This window comes from Lampetra fluviatilis, chromosome 23 (genome assembly GCF_964198595.1).
Source record: "Lampetra fluviatilis chromosome 23, kcLamFluv1.1, whole genome shotgun sequence".
In the NCBI taxonomy this organism is placed as follows: Eukaryota; Metazoa; Chordata; class Hyperoartia; order Petromyzontiformes; family Petromyzontidae; genus Lampetra; species Lampetra fluviatilis.
The window spans coordinates 11150046-11168555 of record NC_136297.1 but is presented as its reverse complement, the minus strand read 5'-3'; the positions used below and the strand labels follow the sequence as shown (position 1 = coordinate 11168555).

The 18510-nt window shown below is 47.5% G+C and overlaps 1 protein-coding gene across 3 annotated transcripts in view; it reads right to left on the bottom strand.

Moving 5' to 3' along the window:
- The window catches only part of LOC144940787 (protein flightless-1 homolog), a 33289-nt gene that overhangs the window by 12591 nt on the left and 2188 nt on the right, over positions 1 to 18510 (bottom strand). For 2 of the 3 annotated variants that reach the window (XM_078867190.1, XM_078867189.1), the window contains exons 2-18: positions 17671 to 17781; positions 17225 to 17296; positions 16881 to 16961; positions 16523 to 16608; positions 15286 to 15450; positions 14757 to 14860; positions 13953 to 14128; positions 13202 to 13359; positions 12831 to 12915; positions 12026 to 12173; positions 9566 to 9708; positions 6440 to 6655; positions 5022 to 5204; positions 3601 to 3683; positions 3032 to 3106; positions 374 to 457; positions 104 to 275 (exon numbers count right to left, since the gene is read on the bottom strand). In XM_078867190.1, coding sequence (XP_078723316.1) covers positions 104 to 275; positions 374 to 457; positions 3032 to 3106; positions 3601 to 3683; positions 5022 to 5204; positions 6440 to 6655; positions 9566 to 9708; positions 12026 to 12173; positions 12831 to 12915; positions 13202 to 13359; positions 13953 to 14128; positions 14757 to 14860; positions 15286 to 15450; positions 16523 to 16608; positions 16881 to 16961; positions 17225 to 17296; positions 17671 to 17781 — 2142 coding nt within the window. Of the gene's footprint in view, positions 1 to 103; positions 276 to 373; positions 458 to 3031; positions 3107 to 3600; positions 3684 to 5021; positions 5205 to 6439; positions 6656 to 9565; positions 9709 to 12025; positions 12174 to 12830; positions 12916 to 13201; positions 13360 to 13952; positions 14129 to 14756; positions 14861 to 15285; positions 15451 to 16522; positions 16609 to 16880; positions 16962 to 17224; positions 17297 to 17670; positions 17782 to 18510 lie in introns of those variants that run through there. The other variant, XM_078867191.1, reaches the window with a different exon arrangement.

Below are 18510 nucleotides of genomic sequence, written 5' to 3'. Positions count from 1 at the left end.
ATATGCGCACGCACATGCGCACAAGACGCATCAATCACCGCTGTGCCAAGGTCTCTCCGTGAGTGTGGTGGCCCCTCACAGGCCAGAGTGCCAAGGGTTTTACCTTGTAAAGTTTTGGCCGCGGAGGGCTGAAGTCCTTGGGCACATGACACTTGATCTCTTCGGGCTGCCCTCCCAGGATGTCCCAAAACTCAGCCGGTTCTTGGTTCTGCACCAGAACTTCGATCGCCGCGTGTCCCTTGCGCTCGTTCTTGTTGATCTTCTCTGCAAAAAGCCTAACAGTAGGCACAAGCACTTGGTCATTTGCTGTCTCTGTAAAACATATATTTTAATGATCATTATTTCAAACATTAACTGAATAAGCCTTGATTACCTGGCCTTGGTTTTGGCTCCAAGTTTCGCATACAGTCCCTTCCAGATGTAAATCGTGAGTCCTTTATCCAGCATAAACACAAACCTATGACAGGGCAAGAGAGTTACAATTCTTATGTAATTTCAATATCACTCTTTGTAAAATGTACACGACTACGGATTCATAAAGGCTACTCACGTACAACATCTTACTTCGACCAGAATGAATACAAATCCTGTCTCTTGGGTAACTGAAATATGACTGCATCTCAATACACTATACAGAAACAGAATGATTGTATTACTATTTCGACAGAGGCAGTGATTTATAGGCAGAGGAAAAAATGAAGGTGTGTGAGGCTGGACTTAAAATAAGGGCAGGGAGAGTTTATGGGACGGTTGTAATGGCTGGGAAGGCAGTTCCAGACCGTGGGCGCAGCAAAGGAAAATGAGCGACCTCCCACTGGGTAAATGTGGCCTGTGGGCTTCGACAGAAAGCCTTGGTTGGCGGAGTGGGGTGAGATGAGAGGGGAGAGGTAGGAGAGTGCGTGGAGGGGAGTAGAGTGAGATGAGAGGGGAGAGGTAGGAGAGTGCGTGGAGGGGAGTAGAGTGAAATGAGAGGGGAGAGGTAGGAGAGTGCGTGGAGGGGAGTAGAGTGAGATGAGAGGGGAGAGGTAGAAGAGTGTGTGGAGGGGAGTAGAGTGAGATGAGAGGGGAGAGGTAGGAGAGTGTGTGGAGGGGAGTAGAGTGAGATGAGAGGGGAGAGGTAGGAGAGTGCGTGGAGGGGAGTAGAGTGAGATGAGAGGGGAGAGGTAGGAGAGTGTGTGGAGGGGAGTAGAGTGAGATGAGAGGGGAGAGGGAGGAGAGTGCGTGGAGGGGAGTAGAGTGAAATGAGAGGGGAGAGGTAGGAGAGTGCGTGGAGGGGAGTAGAGTGAGATGAGAGGGGAGAGGTAGGAGAGTGTGTGGACGGGAGTAGAGTGAGATGAGAGGGGACAGGTAGGAGAGTGCGTGGAGGTCAGTAGAGTGAGATGAGAGGGGAGAGGCAGGAGAGTGCGTGGAGGGGAGTAGAGTGAGATGAGAGGGGAGAGGTAGGAGAGTGCGTGGAGGGGAGTAGAGTGAGATGAGAGGGGAGAGGCAGGAGAGTGCGTGGAGGGGAGCAGAGTGAGATGAGAGGGGAGAGGTAGGAGAGTGCGTGGACGGGAGTAGAGTGAGATGAGAGGGGAGAGGTAGGAGAGTGCGTGGAGGGGAGTAGAGTGAGATGAGAGGGGAGAAGTAGGAGAGTGCGTGGAGGGGAGTAGAGTGAGATGAGAGGGGAGAGGTAGGAGAGTGTGTGGAGGGGAGTAGAGTGAGATGAGAGGGGAGAGGTAGGAGAGTGCGTGGAGGGGAGTAGAGTGAGATGAGAGGGGAGAGGTAGGAGAGTGCGTGGACGGGAGTAGAGTGAGATGAGAGGGGAGAGGTAGGAGAGTGCGTGGAGGGGAGTAGAGTGAGATGAGAGGGGAGAAGTAGGAGAGTGCGTGGAGGGGAGTAGAGTGAGATGAGAGGGGAGAGGTAGGAGAGTGTGTGGAGGGGAGTAGAGTGAGATGAGAGGGGAGAGGTAGGAGAGTGCGTGGAGGGGAGTAGAGTGAGATGAGAGGGGAGAGGTAGGAGAGTGTGTGGAGGGGAGTAGAGTGAGATGAGAGGGGAGAGGGAGGAGAGTGCGTGGAGGGGAGTAGAGTGAAATGAGAGGGGAGAGGTAGGAGAGTGCGTGGAGGGGAGTAGAGTGAGATGAGAGGGGAGAGGTAGGAGAGTGTGTGGACGGGAGTAGAGTGAGATGAGAGGGGACAGGTAGGAGAGTGCGTGGAGGGCAGTAGAGTGAGATGAGAGGGGAGAGGCAGGAGAGTGCGTGGAGGGGAGTAGAGTGAGATGAGAGGGGAGAGGTAGGAGAGTGCGTGGAGGGGAGTAGAGTGAGATGAGAGGGGAGAGGCAGGAGAGTGCGTGGAGGGGAGCAGAGTGAGATGAGAGGGGAGAGGTAGGAGAGTGCGTGGACGGGAGTAGAGTGAGATGAGAGGGGAGAGGTAGGAGAGTGCGTGGAGGGGAGTAGAGTGAGATGAGAGGGGAGAAGTAGGAGAGTGCGTGGAGGGGAGTAGAGTGAGACGAGAGGGGAGAGGCAGGAGAGTGCGTGGAGGGGAGTAGAGTGAGATGAGAGGGGAGAAGTAGGAGAGTGCGTGGAGGGGAGTGGAGTGAGATGAGAGGGGAGAAGTAGGAGAGTGCGTGGAGGCGAGTAGAGTGAGATGAGAGGGGAGAGCTAGTAGAGTGCGTGGAGGGGAGAAGTAGGCAGGGGCAAGTCCATGCAGGATCTTGTGGACCGTGCATGCGACCTTGAAATTGAGCCGGGATTGGATTAAGAGCCAGTGGAGGGATTGAAGCATTGGCGTGATGTGGTTTCATTTCCGTCATGGGATCAGGAGCCTGGCAGCAGCATTTGAATTGTCTGCAGTTTGGAGATGAGAAGAGTGTGGAGGACATTGAGAAGAAAGGATATGTGTGAAGAGAACAAGGACGTAGGATAAATGACAACCTCAAGGCTTCGCATTGCTAAAAAAATATATAAATATTATTGCGTACCTGCCTTGTACTGTTATAACTGCATTTGCTGCGACATTGCACTCAAGCGTAGTGTGGCTCCCACAGTGCACCTCACCTTGGGTCTAGGCAGCTTCCCGTCACAGGAACCGGCTCGAGCTTGATGTTCTTCTTGCCGTAACAGCGGTACATGCTGCGCACGCGGTGCACAAACGATGCTTTTATTTTCTGCAGTCACACGTGATGACATCATCGGGGAGGGGGGGTGGCGTGCAGATGACTTGTGGCGTAGAGAGATGACGTCACACGAATGACGTCACGTCCTTGGCCGCCACGGATATTTTTTTCAGTGCTGGTATTAATCATCAAGTTTTGGGCAGCCCTTTGACCAATTTGGCCAAGTCTCTCGAGGTTACGTCACTAAAAGCAACACATAAAGCATTTAGTTACTGTTGGATAATTAATATTTGCAAGTGTTAACGTGCCGACCCCAATCTATGGACAGACACAGACGGGCAGAGCTAAATTCATTTACGTTTTAAATCTTGGTTGGAAAGTGTTAAATTCAGCATCGAAATGTAAATCAAAAAAATCAAAAATGAAAACAAAACAATGTAGGCAGTGAAGAAGTAAATACAGCTATGATTGTATTATTGTGAATGGCGCTATATTCAGTCGGCTCAGTACCGGGTCACATAGACGGTCTCTTCCACCGTGAAGAAGCCACTGGGACTGCCCCCCTCGATGTAAGCCAGCTTGTTGTTAAACACCTTCAAAGGAAAACAAGCAAAAACACAATACAATAGGCCGTCTTTATGTACCATTTTATACACGCACGTACTCTAATACCCATTCCTCTTTTCCGAAGTCCGACTGACTGATTGTACGTGGACGATGGCCAGGAAAAAAAACGTTTGTTAAACTCCACTTGTTCACGTGGTTGGTTGGCCTCTGCATTTCTCACGATTCAGTTCCCAGTGATCTTTGATGAAATATAATTTGTGTGCTGGTGCAAGGTGCATTGTTACTGGTGAGGCCTTCAGCCAGCAGTGGATTGATTATCACTGATGACGACTGTAACATTATAGAATGTTAAAAATGGTTGGACCACACTAACATATATATCAACAGCAGAGCCAAGGGAAAACAATTACAGATAATTTCCACGTAGAAATTCCAAGTGCGTGCATTGCTCTGGCTATTTATAATCTGCTCATTCACACTCAATTAGCACGTGGACAGAAATACAAAAGTACACTCAGTTCAGTTACTCTTTAGGACAGTTGCTGCCTTTGCGCTTGCAAGTAAATTCACCCTGCAAGCACCAGCTCTCTTCAGACATAATAAGCTAAGCAGAGTTTTTCATCTGGTTAGTAATTGGATGGTTGACTGCCTGGGAAATGGCAGGCGTTATAGGGCTTGGGCTGCGAAGATGCCGGGAGTTCCAAATTCAGCAACGAACTAAATGCATTTGTGCAGAGCTTGAAACTTGACCCCTCGAATAAATCCATTAATTAATGGATTTCCCTGCGTACTCTAGTTTCCTACCACATGCCAAAGTATCATTGACGGTAGTTGTCAACCAACCCAATGCAAAACCCTCCTGGAAAGAAAGTCTCAACACTCAGGGATAAATAAATGTCATTTGTATCTATATTTTTGGTTCTTTCGGTAAAGTCACGTAGAAGAGAAATAATGAAATAATACAAATATAAAACAATAAAAATTCTCACGACGTTTCGACTGCAACACAAGCAATCACACCTGATGATGATTGCTTGTGTTGCAGTCGAAACGTCGTGAGAATTCTTATTGTTTTATATTTGTATTATTTTATTATTTCCCTTCTACGTGACTTTAACGAAAGAACCAAGAATATGAATCCCTGCAATCCGTGCCCTATACAAGTTTACGGGCAGCAGTCTGGAGGGCCTGGAGGGCTGCTAGGGCATGGGTTTGGTTCTGACGGCCCTGTGGGGGCCACACCTCCCCTGTGAATGAATTTTGCATGCGGACGCTTCCACGCCTTTTGGCCCGCGGCCCTGGACGAGGCGGCAACGCGACGGCGCAACGGCGAAGCGAGACATGGAGAGGGCACGCGGACGTACGGCGCAGAATTCGGGGCTCTCGTCGCCCATCTCCTCGCGCAGCGTGCGGCACTTTGCGCCGAGGAAGTTGCGCAGGTTGACGGCGTGGATGGCGGCGCACGCCTTCTTGTCGAGCGTGCACTCGCTGCCGATCCAGTAGAAGATCTGCCACGCCTGGTCCGACACCTCGCGCGACGAGAACGTCTGCGGCAGACGTCGACGCGGCCATTCAAACCTTTGCGGGTTTCTCGCCACCCGCCATGTCCAACCAACCGACTCGCCCCATCCCTCCCCCCCCCCCGCTCTCTCTCCTCTCTCTATCATCGTTAAATAAATGAAAACTCTCCATTTAAAGCTTTCGTGACTGAAAGGGTTTCATCTTCTTGGTTCTTTCGGTAAAGTCACGTAGAAGGGAAGTAATAAAATAATAAAAATAAAACATAATAAAATAATTCTCACGACGTTTCGGCCACAACGCAAGCAGCCGTCCTCAGGTGAAGACCAGGTCTGTTTTATTACTTCCCTTCTACGTGACTTTACCGAAAGAATCAAGAAGGTTAAAACTCTCCAGTGTGCGACTGTGGTCATCCAGAATATACCATACGCAATGCCCGATCCACAAATACCAACGAGACATCGCAGCGATACACTCCGCTGCTCCTGCTGCTGTTGTCTAGCTTGACCACCTGAATGTGAAATTGAAGTTGCTGCTCTGCATCTAAATCAGCCGTGCAAAAGAAGAAGGTTGATTTGCGAGGCTTTCCTAGAGGCTGGCTTGCTGGCTGGCTTCCTGGCATGTTTTCTACCACGACAGCAAATTGATAGGCTGCTTGCCTTTCAAAATACTGCATGCCAGTAATGCTGCGTGCCAGTACTGAAGCAGGAGTTTGCCGTAAAGACTCAGCAAGATGTTTTATGCATGTATGTTGAACTTCTTTTGCGCCATACGTCGCCAACCGTGCTAATCAGAGGTCCGGGGGAAATAACAACAAACTAAACGCAAAAAGTAGTTCCAAAAGCAGTCCTGATATGCAGGACTATATCGTTGTGTGGTAGTTTAACTTATAAACCTAAATATTTACAGTTATTTCCAGCACTTTGTCAAATCCACTACTGAAGGTATCCCCCCATTCTACGTCGGTCATGGGGTTGTATGTCAACCTCGCATGAAACAGTGTCGTTGTTTGTTAATGCAGGTTGGTTGGTGATGGGGTGGTGGGAAGGGAGTCACAATAAGTTCAAATATCTCTCTCGACAGACGAACATTAGCCGTGGCCAGGAATCGAACTCAGGCCGCCGGGCTCGTAGTGCGGTACACGCTAGCTTGCAACACCACCGCTCCAACGACCCCCCCCCCCATTCCCTTGTACACTCTTAGCTACAGGACCTCCCCTTTGTCCGAACTGCCACCGAGATGTACAGATGATGCCGCCACTCACCTTGAGCACAATGTAGCAGTCAGCCTCGTAGAACTTCCCGTGCATGTTGTCGTCCACGGGCGTCGGATAGAAGTTGTCGATCTGCCACATTTCCACGCCGGGACGGCCGCCCACGCCCTCGATGAAGAGGTTGGAGTAGTCGATCTGCGGCTTCTCCAGCCCCTCGTCCCATCGCCGCGCCTTCAGGTCCGAGCAGCCCAGCTCGCCCATCTCTTGCTGCGCACCACAGCAGAGACAGCAGCGACCGTCCTCTCGTCAGCCTGTTGATGACGATAATTATTGTTCGGGTGCTCGCGTGTGTGATATTGATTACGAGCACAGGGGATAATCAGGAAGGCGCTAGCTATGTTTCACAGTAGTTGGGGGGGGAGATATTGCTATTTGTAATCCCATTTGGGTAATTTTCTCGTCGTTTTTCTAACTTGGATCATGATGCTGGCACACAATGCATAATGTTTTTTTTGGTTAGATCGCGTAAATATAAATGTGTCGTTAAACCCGCCTCCACCCAACACAGCCAATTTGTAATGTTTGTCGAGTAAGCAAAACGTGCCAATTAGTTACGACTGCAGCACATCGGTGTTGGAGAGTACATCCACAACATTTGCAATTCGAGAATGACGTTTCGCTAGTGATGACAACGAGCTGCATCAGGCGATGGCCAGAATTGTGAAGAAGTCCTCCTGTTTTGGTCTTAAATAGAGTCAAGGTGATGTCAGTACTGTAAGCCGATCAAGTGTGTGAACACACAACGGCCTACTCTTTTAGAACGGTTTCACAGGATCTTTGATATCCACTTTGAGGTAGCCGACCCGTATTTCTACGGTTATTTACCCGGGCCGGCCTGTCACATTGAAACCGCGACACCTCTGCAACAAGCGAAAAACGCACCGGGGCACTGGGTCACGTCACGGAGATAACGTTTCAGCAATAACCGATTACGGTCGGCACAACAAATGGAACGACGAATCTCTAGCGCAGCACGAGATCATCGATTAGGGGTCCAAGTCAATCGATAGGTGGTTTATAAGCGTCACGGATGTTGATCGGTTGCCACCGATGTGTTGGATCGGGACTGCAGTGTAAAGCGTGCACAAAGAACGTACAGTAGAATGTCACATGTCCGACCGTCACATTTCTACCCTGGCCAATGACCCTCCCCACACCCGGTGCAGTATTTGTACACGGTACCTTTTGACACAGTAACGTATTCTTAATCTCGAAAACATTGGATGACCTCCCGTGTACTGTTAATAATTTCCCCATGTTTGTCAAGGTAACCTATCTGTGCATTGTTGTACTGTCATTTTACAGTTATATAGATATTCACATATCTGACCATTTCACACAGCTGCCTATACATCAGTACCCAGAGAGTCGGATGTACGACCTTGTACCTTATATAAGATGTACAATAAAACGTGTGTGACGCATAATGAAAGAGCATACGACCGTGACAACACACGGAGAAAGCACATACGACACACGGACGACAACAGCAGCGCGCTTAGCGTCAACACGATGGAGACCTGGGGTATAAATGTAACCCAAGATGCAGGTTACGCAGGATGATGCTCTTGACTGGTTACCTAAACTCGATCTACCCTTGTGTATCTCCATACGACGCAAGAATGGTCAGTAAAATATCAACGTTGTAACATTACCACCTTCAACCCCCATGTGGATTTCCATATTCCTGTACAAATGGGACACGGCACTCACTGTACATCGCCAAGAAGTGGTGCATTTCAGGATTGAAATCGAACGATTCTCATCGAACAGTAAAGAGGAACTAACGATAGTTGCCATTACAAAAAAGATGAATCGCCTTATCCAATACGCAAAGCGTCAAAACCCGCCTTTCCCTATTCCCGTTTTGCACGTGCATCAAACATCTGTCGGGTCGGAAAAGTTACCAGAAAAAGTACGCGACATTTCTCTGCCGTATCGCTTACCAACGAAGCACCACTACGATAAGAGGCGCGAAATCACACAACAAAAAACTTCACTCAACGTCACGCACCAAATAACGGCAGTCTCTTCTAGAAAGCAAACAAATGCACACCACCGTACCTCCTATGATGCCTGCATGGCCTGCCCGATGGCCGCATGTCGCATGGCGCACTGTCGTTGGTGGCAGCCCTTAAAGTAACTCTAACTGCCTCCCATTCCCACCGCGGCCGGGGGGAGGCAGGGGGAGAGGAGTGCCAAGTGGTCGTGTTACAAAAAAGATATTTTCGTTCCATAGGTAGCTGCCGGCTTGGCCATGAAAACAAGGCTCGGTTACTCAGGCGCACACCACGCTTCTTGCAGGGGTTTTTTTCCCCCTTTTTATCAGTTCGGCTTCTTCAACGGCCGATGTGACACAACGTGATGTTTGAGCCCCATCCAGCTGGGCCGTGAAGTTTCCGAGACGACAAAACCGGGGCCAAAGACCACGGGGAAGATATCGCGCTTTGAAACGCTCAATGAGGCGCGAGGGGAAACGCATGGATTGGCAAACACGCCCGAGTCAGAAACATTACTGGCATGACAGTATTATGAACGAGTTGGAATGGAACATTGCTATAAGGGACGTTAAGTGATAAACAAAGCCCACTGACACATGGGCAGCCGAGAGTGGGAAATGACAACTGACACCAAGTATGGATTACAGCACAAAGGCAATGGCTCATTTATGTGATGCCCAAAAAGCAGATTAGATCCCAGCTTACACTTCTTATCAAAATGAAATAAAGTTTTACAGAAGAGTGCCCACATCTGAGAAGAAGCAGTGACTCCCCCTTGCTGAAACCAAGGGAAAACTATCCCCTCGTTATCTCCGATAGTAAAATTAGATTACGCCGTAACTGCGGCCAAAGTGGGAGAAAGTAAGTGCCTTCCCTGATCGCGGGTTCAAGACAGCATCCCTCGTCTCAGTCCACGCAAGTAAATGCCCCCCCGAGCCAAATAAGCTAATTCACTTTGGCACCTCAAAGCGGCGAGCAGACGGACTGTGTCAAGTTCACATTAAATTCGCTGCACCGTTGGACGTGTGACAGGGTGCCACAAACCTTGGCCCAGTGCTGCCCCACACCCCCCCCCCCCGCCCAAACCGTGACCTTTCACCCGGGCCCTGACACTCACGTCCATGCGGCGACTCTTTTCCTGCGCCACGTCCGTCATGCCCTGCAGCACCTGCTTGGCCTGGTCCTCCTCCGTCGAGTCCAGGGGCCTCCGGAGGCGCATCTTGCGTGCTATCACATCCTTGGTGCTGCCTCCTCCGGGCACTATGGTATTGTTGGGAGAAGAGGGGTCACGCTCAGTCGTGAGAGGGGTCACGCTCAGTCGTGAGAGGGGTCACGCTCAGTCGTGAGGCCTCCCCCAAAGGTCGCAACCGGGTACCCGATACCCGTACCCTACCCGATACCCGGCTACCTGTACCCGGCCGGGTACGTGTACGGGTACCCGTTTGCGACCCTGGTGCGGCCGGGTACGGGTAGGCCGTGAGTCACTGGTGAGTAACCGTTTGTCACTCATTTCCCAACGTCTTGTCTCTTCTCACAATTCAAGTTCCTAGAATCAACCCGCGTGCGCCTGCAACATGGCTTCATCCCAGAGGTTGCAATCGGGTAGTCGATACCCGTACCGTACCCGTACCCGGCCGGGTACGGGTAGGGTACGGGTACGGCCGGGTACGGGTACCCGTTTGTGACCCTGGTGCGGCCGGGTACAGGTAAGGAATCAAAACCCGTTTGCGACCTCTGGCCTCCCCCCAGCCCCTCATTCATGGGGTTTTCACTCTCGAGGTGAATAATGCTCATGGGCTTGAGCCCAACTCAACATTTGAACGTCGTGGCAGTGTCAACATATTAATGAACGTTACGTGTGCACAGGCTGTCAAACGCGCCCTGCTGCACATACAAACTTTAAAAAGGAATGAGGTACTATTTTAAACCTGCTCGCAGCAAATTTGGACCGCGACGCTTGAAGAGACAAGTTTAAGCTGCACTCGTAGGAAGCCCATCTGCTAATACGAGGATAACGTTTCATCTTATTCAGAATACATTTAGGAGCGAAAATATTAAACAAGTTCTCGATATTCTTGAGTTTGCAAATGTTCTGAATTCAAATCGCATTTCAGTTTACAACCTGGACCACGGTGAGTAATGACCCATGAATACCACTCTTCCACACAAACACAACTCAGAGAGACAAATATAAAACACAAGCAAGCACAGCAGATATACCAAACGTTCAGACACTAAAGATGTGTGTTCATATTCACCCTGGCTATACGGACATGTAAGCACATCTGCACACATCTGAAAAGAGTTTGAACAACAACCACCATTTGCCACCACGCTACCTGTATCAGGCCATATGTACTTTGAGGCGACGTGAAGCAGAGGTCGCAAACAGGTTTTGATTCCTTACCCGTACCCGTACCCGGCCGCACCAGGGTCGCAAATGGGTACCCGTACCCGCACCCGGCCGGGTACGGGTACCCGTTCCCTACCTGTACCCTACCCGAAATGAGTGACAAACGGTTACTCACCAGTGACTCACGGCCTACCCGTACCCGTACCCAGCTGCACCAGGGTCGCAAACGGCTACCCGTACCCGGCCGGGTACGGGTAGCCGGGTATCGGATAGAGTACGGGTATCGGGTACCCGGTTGCGACCTCTGACGTGAAGTATCAGATGGCTCACTGATAGGAGGTCACAGGACACACCCAGGTGTTATGAGTTAACCGAAATGACTGCCAGATGCACCGGCTGCATTCCCCACCTTGTTGTTTTTAAAGCCGCCTGGCACTCTGCTTGTTTCGTGAACTCCTCCGCCTGCTTCACATTACTTCTAGAGGAAGGCTACTTTCAACTGACCAGTGCCATCTTTGATGAGGCTTCTCAATAGGAGGACACGACTGGCACCAGTCATCAGTAAGTCCACTCAGCTCCAGGTCCTCCGGTACCACATCAGTCAATCTAGTCTCTAGTCTGAGGTGCATCCATTTAGTCTCTACTATTCAGCCAAACAGAAGCTGCTTAAGCATGCAGTGGCTGGGCATGCGAGCTACAAGACCCACCCGGCACAATCTTGCCTGCCAGCGGAGCGCATTGAAGCAAAAGAATGGTCGGGGCATCTTCCAGCGGCTTTTGGCTGGCCATCGAATAAAGATGGTCACGGCATCGCATGCTTTCAGATGCACTTCTGAAGCCATCTGGAACGCTCTTCCTTCTGATGTTAGGAAGCCGCTGGAGCTATGCACTTTAAAATCTAGATTGAAAGATTATTTTCTTTAGCACTGCTTTTTTGTGTTTAGTTTATTGACCTTCCCCAGCATCTCTGATTAGCAGGATTGGCTTCATACAGTGAAAATTAAGCTCAACATATGTACATACATTATGGATGACAACTCAGTGGTCAGTAGACAAATCAGCTCTGCAGTGTATCCTGGTGTCAAGGACATGGACTAGCATTCGCGATTCCGCCAATACATGTTCTTTCTCATAACCGGGCAGGCACCCACGTCGTTGTGCGGGATGCACCGAAGATGGAAGGGCACGTCGATAACAACGCACAGAGGAGACCTCAACACGCACCAGCAGCAGCAGCAGCCACCGCAGCGGCAGATGCCCCGGCCTGACGGAGCTGGTTCTGCAGCGAGAAGTCAATGTTGTACCACTCGGCCGAACGATCCATTGGCTTAGGAGGCATCACCAGCTTAGGGTTGTCCCTCACATCCAGAACCTGTGATGGCAAAACAGGGAAAAAGCAGTCCAACAAGCGAGTCTGCTAACATGCGCCGTCTCATTTAGGAAACGGTGTTCAAGTACAGGGCCCCGTCGAGATATGTTCAGCGATCGGCAATGGCAGAGCCAGGATTTTCCAGTAGGGGGGCAACCCCTACAGCAATGAAATATAATAGGAGTTGTTAGTAAGTAATGACTTGTCCCTTGCTTTTTATTCGACGCGTGTGCGGTGATGGCGCAGCCATCGATCGAGGGTTGAATTCGAACCGTGTGTGATCAGCATCGCGCTCGCTGAAGGTGTTTGCCTTCAGGGAAGTCGTGTACTTTCTTTACGCAACTGCGCACAATTCTGAGTCACTTATAACTGCTTTGCCATTACTTATTGCCAATTATGGACTCAGACTATTGTCCTATCATCTCATAGAGTCCCTGGCACGTAATAATATGCTACACAGTGGCAGTGGGGGTCGCAAAATGCCGATTTATTACTAATAAACCCCAATGATCATTGGGGGGACACGTGCCACCCCACCCCACCCACTGGCTCTGCCAGTGGCGATCGGATTCGTGAACATCAGCGTCAACACCCATTAACATCACACTCATCACGTTTAGAATCAGCAGTGAAGAAAGGCATTTGGGGTCTCAATCATACCTCAAGCAGACGTAAGAAGTGGACCGTTTCAGGCAGCGTCACGAGGCAGTTCTTATTCAAAATAAGTTTCTTCAGTTTTCTGCACCTAAAAACAAAAACGATCGACAATTTTCCAGCACATACAGTGGAACAATAACTTTGTAGGGTCTTCCTGAATCTTCATTAGGCGAGCTGATGATGCTGAACAAAAGCTGAAACTCTACAATGCGTTGGTAAAGCTAAGGCATCCTCTTCCACATGCAATCTCCGTTCATCGTCGAATCTTAAAAAAAGCTTTCCATTTCAAACAGTCCCATTGGCAAGTTGGATCATCATTAAGCATTTGCAGTTATTTCACAAATCTCCGTATTTTCAGTTAATATCTCTCTCACCTGCAGAGCCCTTCTGGGATAAGCTCCAGGCTGTTATTGGCGGCACTAAATTGCTCCAGGTTTTGCAGTTTGCCAATCCCGGATGGGATGCCCTCAAAGTTAAGACTGTTGGAGTTGATGAAGAGTTTTCTGAGTTTGGATAACTTGCACACAGCCATCTGATCACACGAGAAGGAAGGAGGGAGTGGATACCAATGTGAGGGACACAGGAGTGAAATTCAAGGAAGTTGTAACACAAAAACAAGGGACATATCGTAAAGACAAAAGCTTAACACGTACATTTTTAGCAGCCAATATTATGATTCATAATTGATGTTTGTGTTAGGCCATGTATTGATTTGACCGAAGTTATGTTGTGAAGATGCTCCACCACCAAACACAGCCAAACCAATTATCACGAGTACAAACCTCTAACGAGCAATTATTATTGTTTCAGCTGACAGGTAAGTTGAAGAACAATATTCACAATCGCTAAATTTGGTTTGCGAGAATGCTTCTTCACCTTACCGACTAAGCTGAAACAACAATAATTGAACCTAAACAATAAGCGGTTGTATTCAATGCTTGTACACGTGAACATTTGATTTGTTTGGCCGTATCGGGTGGTGGAGGGATCTAACAATACTAATTTGGTCAGACCATTACATGGCCTAAACGAGAAATAAATTTTGAATCAAGATTTGTTTTGTCAACCGAATCTTCTTTAATGTATTTGCAATGCAGTGCGCGTGTGTATACGTTCGCTCCTCACAGGCAACATAACGAGTTTATTCCGAGATAGGTTGAGAGTCTCCATGTTGGTCCAGTGGTCCATGCAGAGAGACATCTCGGAGATTTGGTTGTCGCTCAGATTTAGACGCCGGAGAGTCGACAGGGCGTAGAGACACTCGGGGATGCTGGGCATGTCGTTACACGACAGGTCCACGTCTGGTCGATGGAAACAGAACGGCGCTTATGAGATTCACATGGAAATTACTAGAAATGTAAAGATGATCCCATCGCGCAGATCAAGTAACCGTTATAGCACTCACAACCGTAATATATAACTGCTGCGTAATAAAGGTTTTTTTAGGTTAGATCACGTCAAAAATAATAATGCGTTGTTAAACCTATTTTTTTTATTTATTATGGATAATATTGGTTGCAAAATCCTACGCATATATAACTGTGTGTTGGCCAAACATGCCAATGCTAAGTTACCTGCAAATTACTGAACTGGAATTTCACAGACCAACATCACCTCCTACTGTGAAAATCCAACAGAACTCTTCCAAGACTGAAAACGCAGTGAGACTTTCCTAGGTAAACAAGCATCATTATAATTAACGATAACAACAGGACAGAACGGGGGCAAAAGTGTATGTCTGTGAAACTAGATAATGTATGTGTGTATCTTGAACTTCTTTAGCACCGTACTTAGTCAATCGTGCTAATCGGAGGTGCGGGGGGAAGAACAACAAACTAAACACAAAAATCCGTTTAAATAAATCAGTTTTCAATGATGATGGCGATTATATTGGTAGCAATGTGCATGCAAGACCAAGGCTGCAATAACCTGTCAGGTGGCTTAGTGCATCCAGCGACGCGGGCATGTTGTTCGGAGACCGCTGTGTGTTCCGCAAGTGCAGAGTCTGCAGTTTCGTCATGACAGGCAATTGCCTGCATTACCCACGTCAAAAGGAAAATTGTAAATGTCAAGCAAAACAGTCCAAACACCCAACGTTCTCCTATATTAGACTTAACGTGGTAATGCCTCCTTCACCATCATATAAAATGTAAACATGTAAACGTTGGGTTGACAATGATTGTACTAAAAATATATACAGAATAAGGCACTAGACAGGTAAATGACTGAATTTATTTTAAAATGCACAAGCTTCCTCTGTGACGTAGATCCCCCCATTTGGTATAACATCTTCAAATGCGATTGCATTTAGACATTCTATATAAATACACATTGTATTGTGCAATACGGATTACGCGAATTATGAAATCCATACGGAGATGAAAATTACACCCATCTTACAAAGTGGCTTAGCGGAAGCGGTGCCGAGTAAACGGTGCTCGAGATGCGATGCTCTCACCGGAGCTGGGCGTGCTGCAGCGGATTGTTGTTGAGGATGAGGGTCTGCAGGTGCACGAGGCGCCGCATTTGTGGGGGAAGACTCTGCAGGCGGTTGTTGCTCAGGTCCAGGTACAGGAGGTCCGTGATGTTGATGAACAGCTGGCTGTGCAGCGACGGCCCAATACTACAAGAACCATTAATCATCAACAGCAGCAGCAATGATATTCGTGTTATTGGTTCTTTCGGTAAAGTCACGTAGAAGGGAAATAATAAAATAATAAAAATAAAACGGTAAAATTCTCACGACGTTTCGATTGCAACACAAGCAATCCATCATCAGGTGTGAAAAATCACAGCAAGAAATTTTGAAAAAGCAGCAATGATAAAAATAACAATAACAAGCAATGCCAGCCATGACTGTAAACATTTTAAAGTACTGTTGTTTTTTAGTGTGTGTGTGTGAACACCGAGCACGTTTGTTAATCATTGAGGCATTTTAAACTGCTTTTTTATTTACTATAACTCATCATCGGGAGCATAGAGAAAGCAAGGATAGCCACGAGAAATGTACTTCTAAATTGATCTCTGCAATGGAAGCAATTTTCCTAAAACGTGATGCTACTAAATATTTTTGGTTATGAGGCAGAGTTAATCAAGATGGTTTATTTACTTCTGTGGTTGCTCACTACTATTACCAATCACCCGTGTTTTTGTTGCGGAGTAAGACCATACCTGATAATTGTTTTTTTACCCTTCTATCTGGCAACAAAACTGACACCTTTTGTACAAGGAGTCATGTTTGCATAGACCACAATACCTGCAGTCATAATGCAAACAAAAAACATAACTCTGATAATGTGCACTGTCCTTGAAGTTGATTGTTCCACACCCAAGACAGCTTTCCTTAGAGCCTAGTCTGGCAAATGAGGTTCCAATGGTGTAAATGCTTACCCCGAGCTCTCATACTCTGATGGTGCATTGTCTTTGAGTTGCGCGCCTTTTGACGTCATATGGTCCAACCCATCTGAGACTAGGCTCTAAGGAAAGCTGTCTCGGGTGTGGACCAATCAACTTCAAGGACAGTGCACATTATCAGAGTTATGTTTTTTGTTTGCATTATGACTGCAGGTATTGTGGTCTATGCAAACATGACTCCTCGTAAAAAAGGTGTCAGTTTTGTTGCCAGATAGAAGGGTAAAAAACCAATTATCACATTTTTTACTGGCAAATGAGGTTCCAATGGTGTAATACCATACCTGTTGTGGCTTAGATTGAGGACGAGCATGTTGCGCGCTTTATCCAGCTCCCGCGGGACCTCCGTCAGCTGGTTGTGGCTCAAGTCCTTTGTGTGACAAACACGGGTTTAAAATACAACTCTGATCATCGGCTGTTACCGTTTAACCAAACACAACAATCAATTACAATTACCGAAGAAAATAGCTATAATAATAACTTGGTATTTACTGACTTTCCACATTCTATCTTACATTTCATGTGAAAATTAAGATGTTGACCCTTAGGAATCACTATTTGTTGGCAGCCTCTCTGCTGTATGCAGCGCTTGGGCGAGCACCCGCTGTCGTGGGCCATGAACACGCGAGGGCCTTGACTCACCAGGACAGAAAGGTCCTCCAGCTGAAAGATGTCATTGGGAACGCCGCTGTTCTTCAGGTTGTTAGCCCGAGCAACAATGGCCTGCAGAAATACCAAAACCAGATTTAACCGAGACAGTGACACAAACCGTCTGGCATAGTTGACCTTAGTAATAGGTTTTTACCCTTTCAACTGGTACAACTGTACCACTGGTAAATGAGGTCTCATAGTGTAAATATTTGACCTTGTATGAATGTTAACGGAAGTAGTTGAGAACTATGCCGTAACGTTCCAAACGAAATGTTTTTTTTTTATTCTGATATAATTTCTTGAATTGTAATGTTTTAAAGGCAAAACAAACAAACCCGGAGACAAGGCAGGTGTGAAATCTCTCCATGGAGGGTGTTGATGCTGTTGTGGCTCACAGACAAGTACTCCTAATGCAGAAAGCAGAACAAATATTCAGCATTAACAACTGCTGAACGTAGCAGTTCGGATAAATACATTAGTTCCCATAGACCCATCCCAGACAACTGGTTTAAGTCCCTCTCCACTGTGTTTTCGGGTTGTTACCGCCTCTTGTTTGGCACTGATGTCCCCAAGTTTGACTCATCGTGCTGGGAGCTTGTTCAAGAACTGCGTCCGAAACTTTCTGAAGAAGCTCGCAGCACGAAGAGCAAAACGTCGGACATCACACCCAGCAACTCGCGGTACAACTGTGAAAACCTGCAGTGGTTGCAAAAAAAATCAAGAACTACTTTAACCCGTTAATATTGTACAACATGCTTAAGGAAATAAAATGATGGCGGACCAGCTTCTCCAGTTTTCCCAGCTCTTCCGGCAGGTAACACAGTCCCGTGTGGTTGAGCTTCAGCCACCGAAGACTGCTCATGTCCTCCACACTCTCAGGAAAGTAGCCACCCTGAATGGAAAAGAAACGAGTTAGTAAAATGCATAACAGTTGAAAACGTACTTTAAATTCTAGTGAAATACTTACAATTATTTTCAATATCATAATTTGTAGGAGTATGCAATTATACGCTAAAGGTGCAATACCAATTAGAATTCCACATTTTTAAAGTGCTTGCAAATAAACGGTGAACCTTATTTATTCATTCAATAATTCAGTATCCCAAGTCTCCATTCAAGTGAAGGTAATGCACATCAATTGGCTCTTATTTGGTTTAGCGAACGACATCAATCTAGAAAAAATATCATTCTCAAAATGATCTAAACCTGCTGCTTTACGGACAGCTTCATAGTGAATCTTAATGAGATTTCACAGAGTGACAGCAAATTAGTAAGGCTTGTCACATAAACAAAACATGCCAATTCATTACTAGTTCAGCACACCGGTGTGTGTTGGAGAGTAAACGCGAAACATTTACGATTCGAGTACGACTTTTGCCAGTACAATTACAACTAGCATCATTAGGCAGACAGCCAGAGTTGGCGGGTTTAACAACACATCTATATTTACGCGATCTAACCAAAAAACATCTATTGTGGATAATATTGGTGGCGAAAGCCTAGGTGCAGGGTTGTCAACAGCACAAAGGCCGTCTGAAGGCGAATGCCTCCCATTGGAAATTCGCATGGTTAAAGGGTGTCCAAAAAGACCATTTATGGTCCCCGTACTAGGGATTTCACG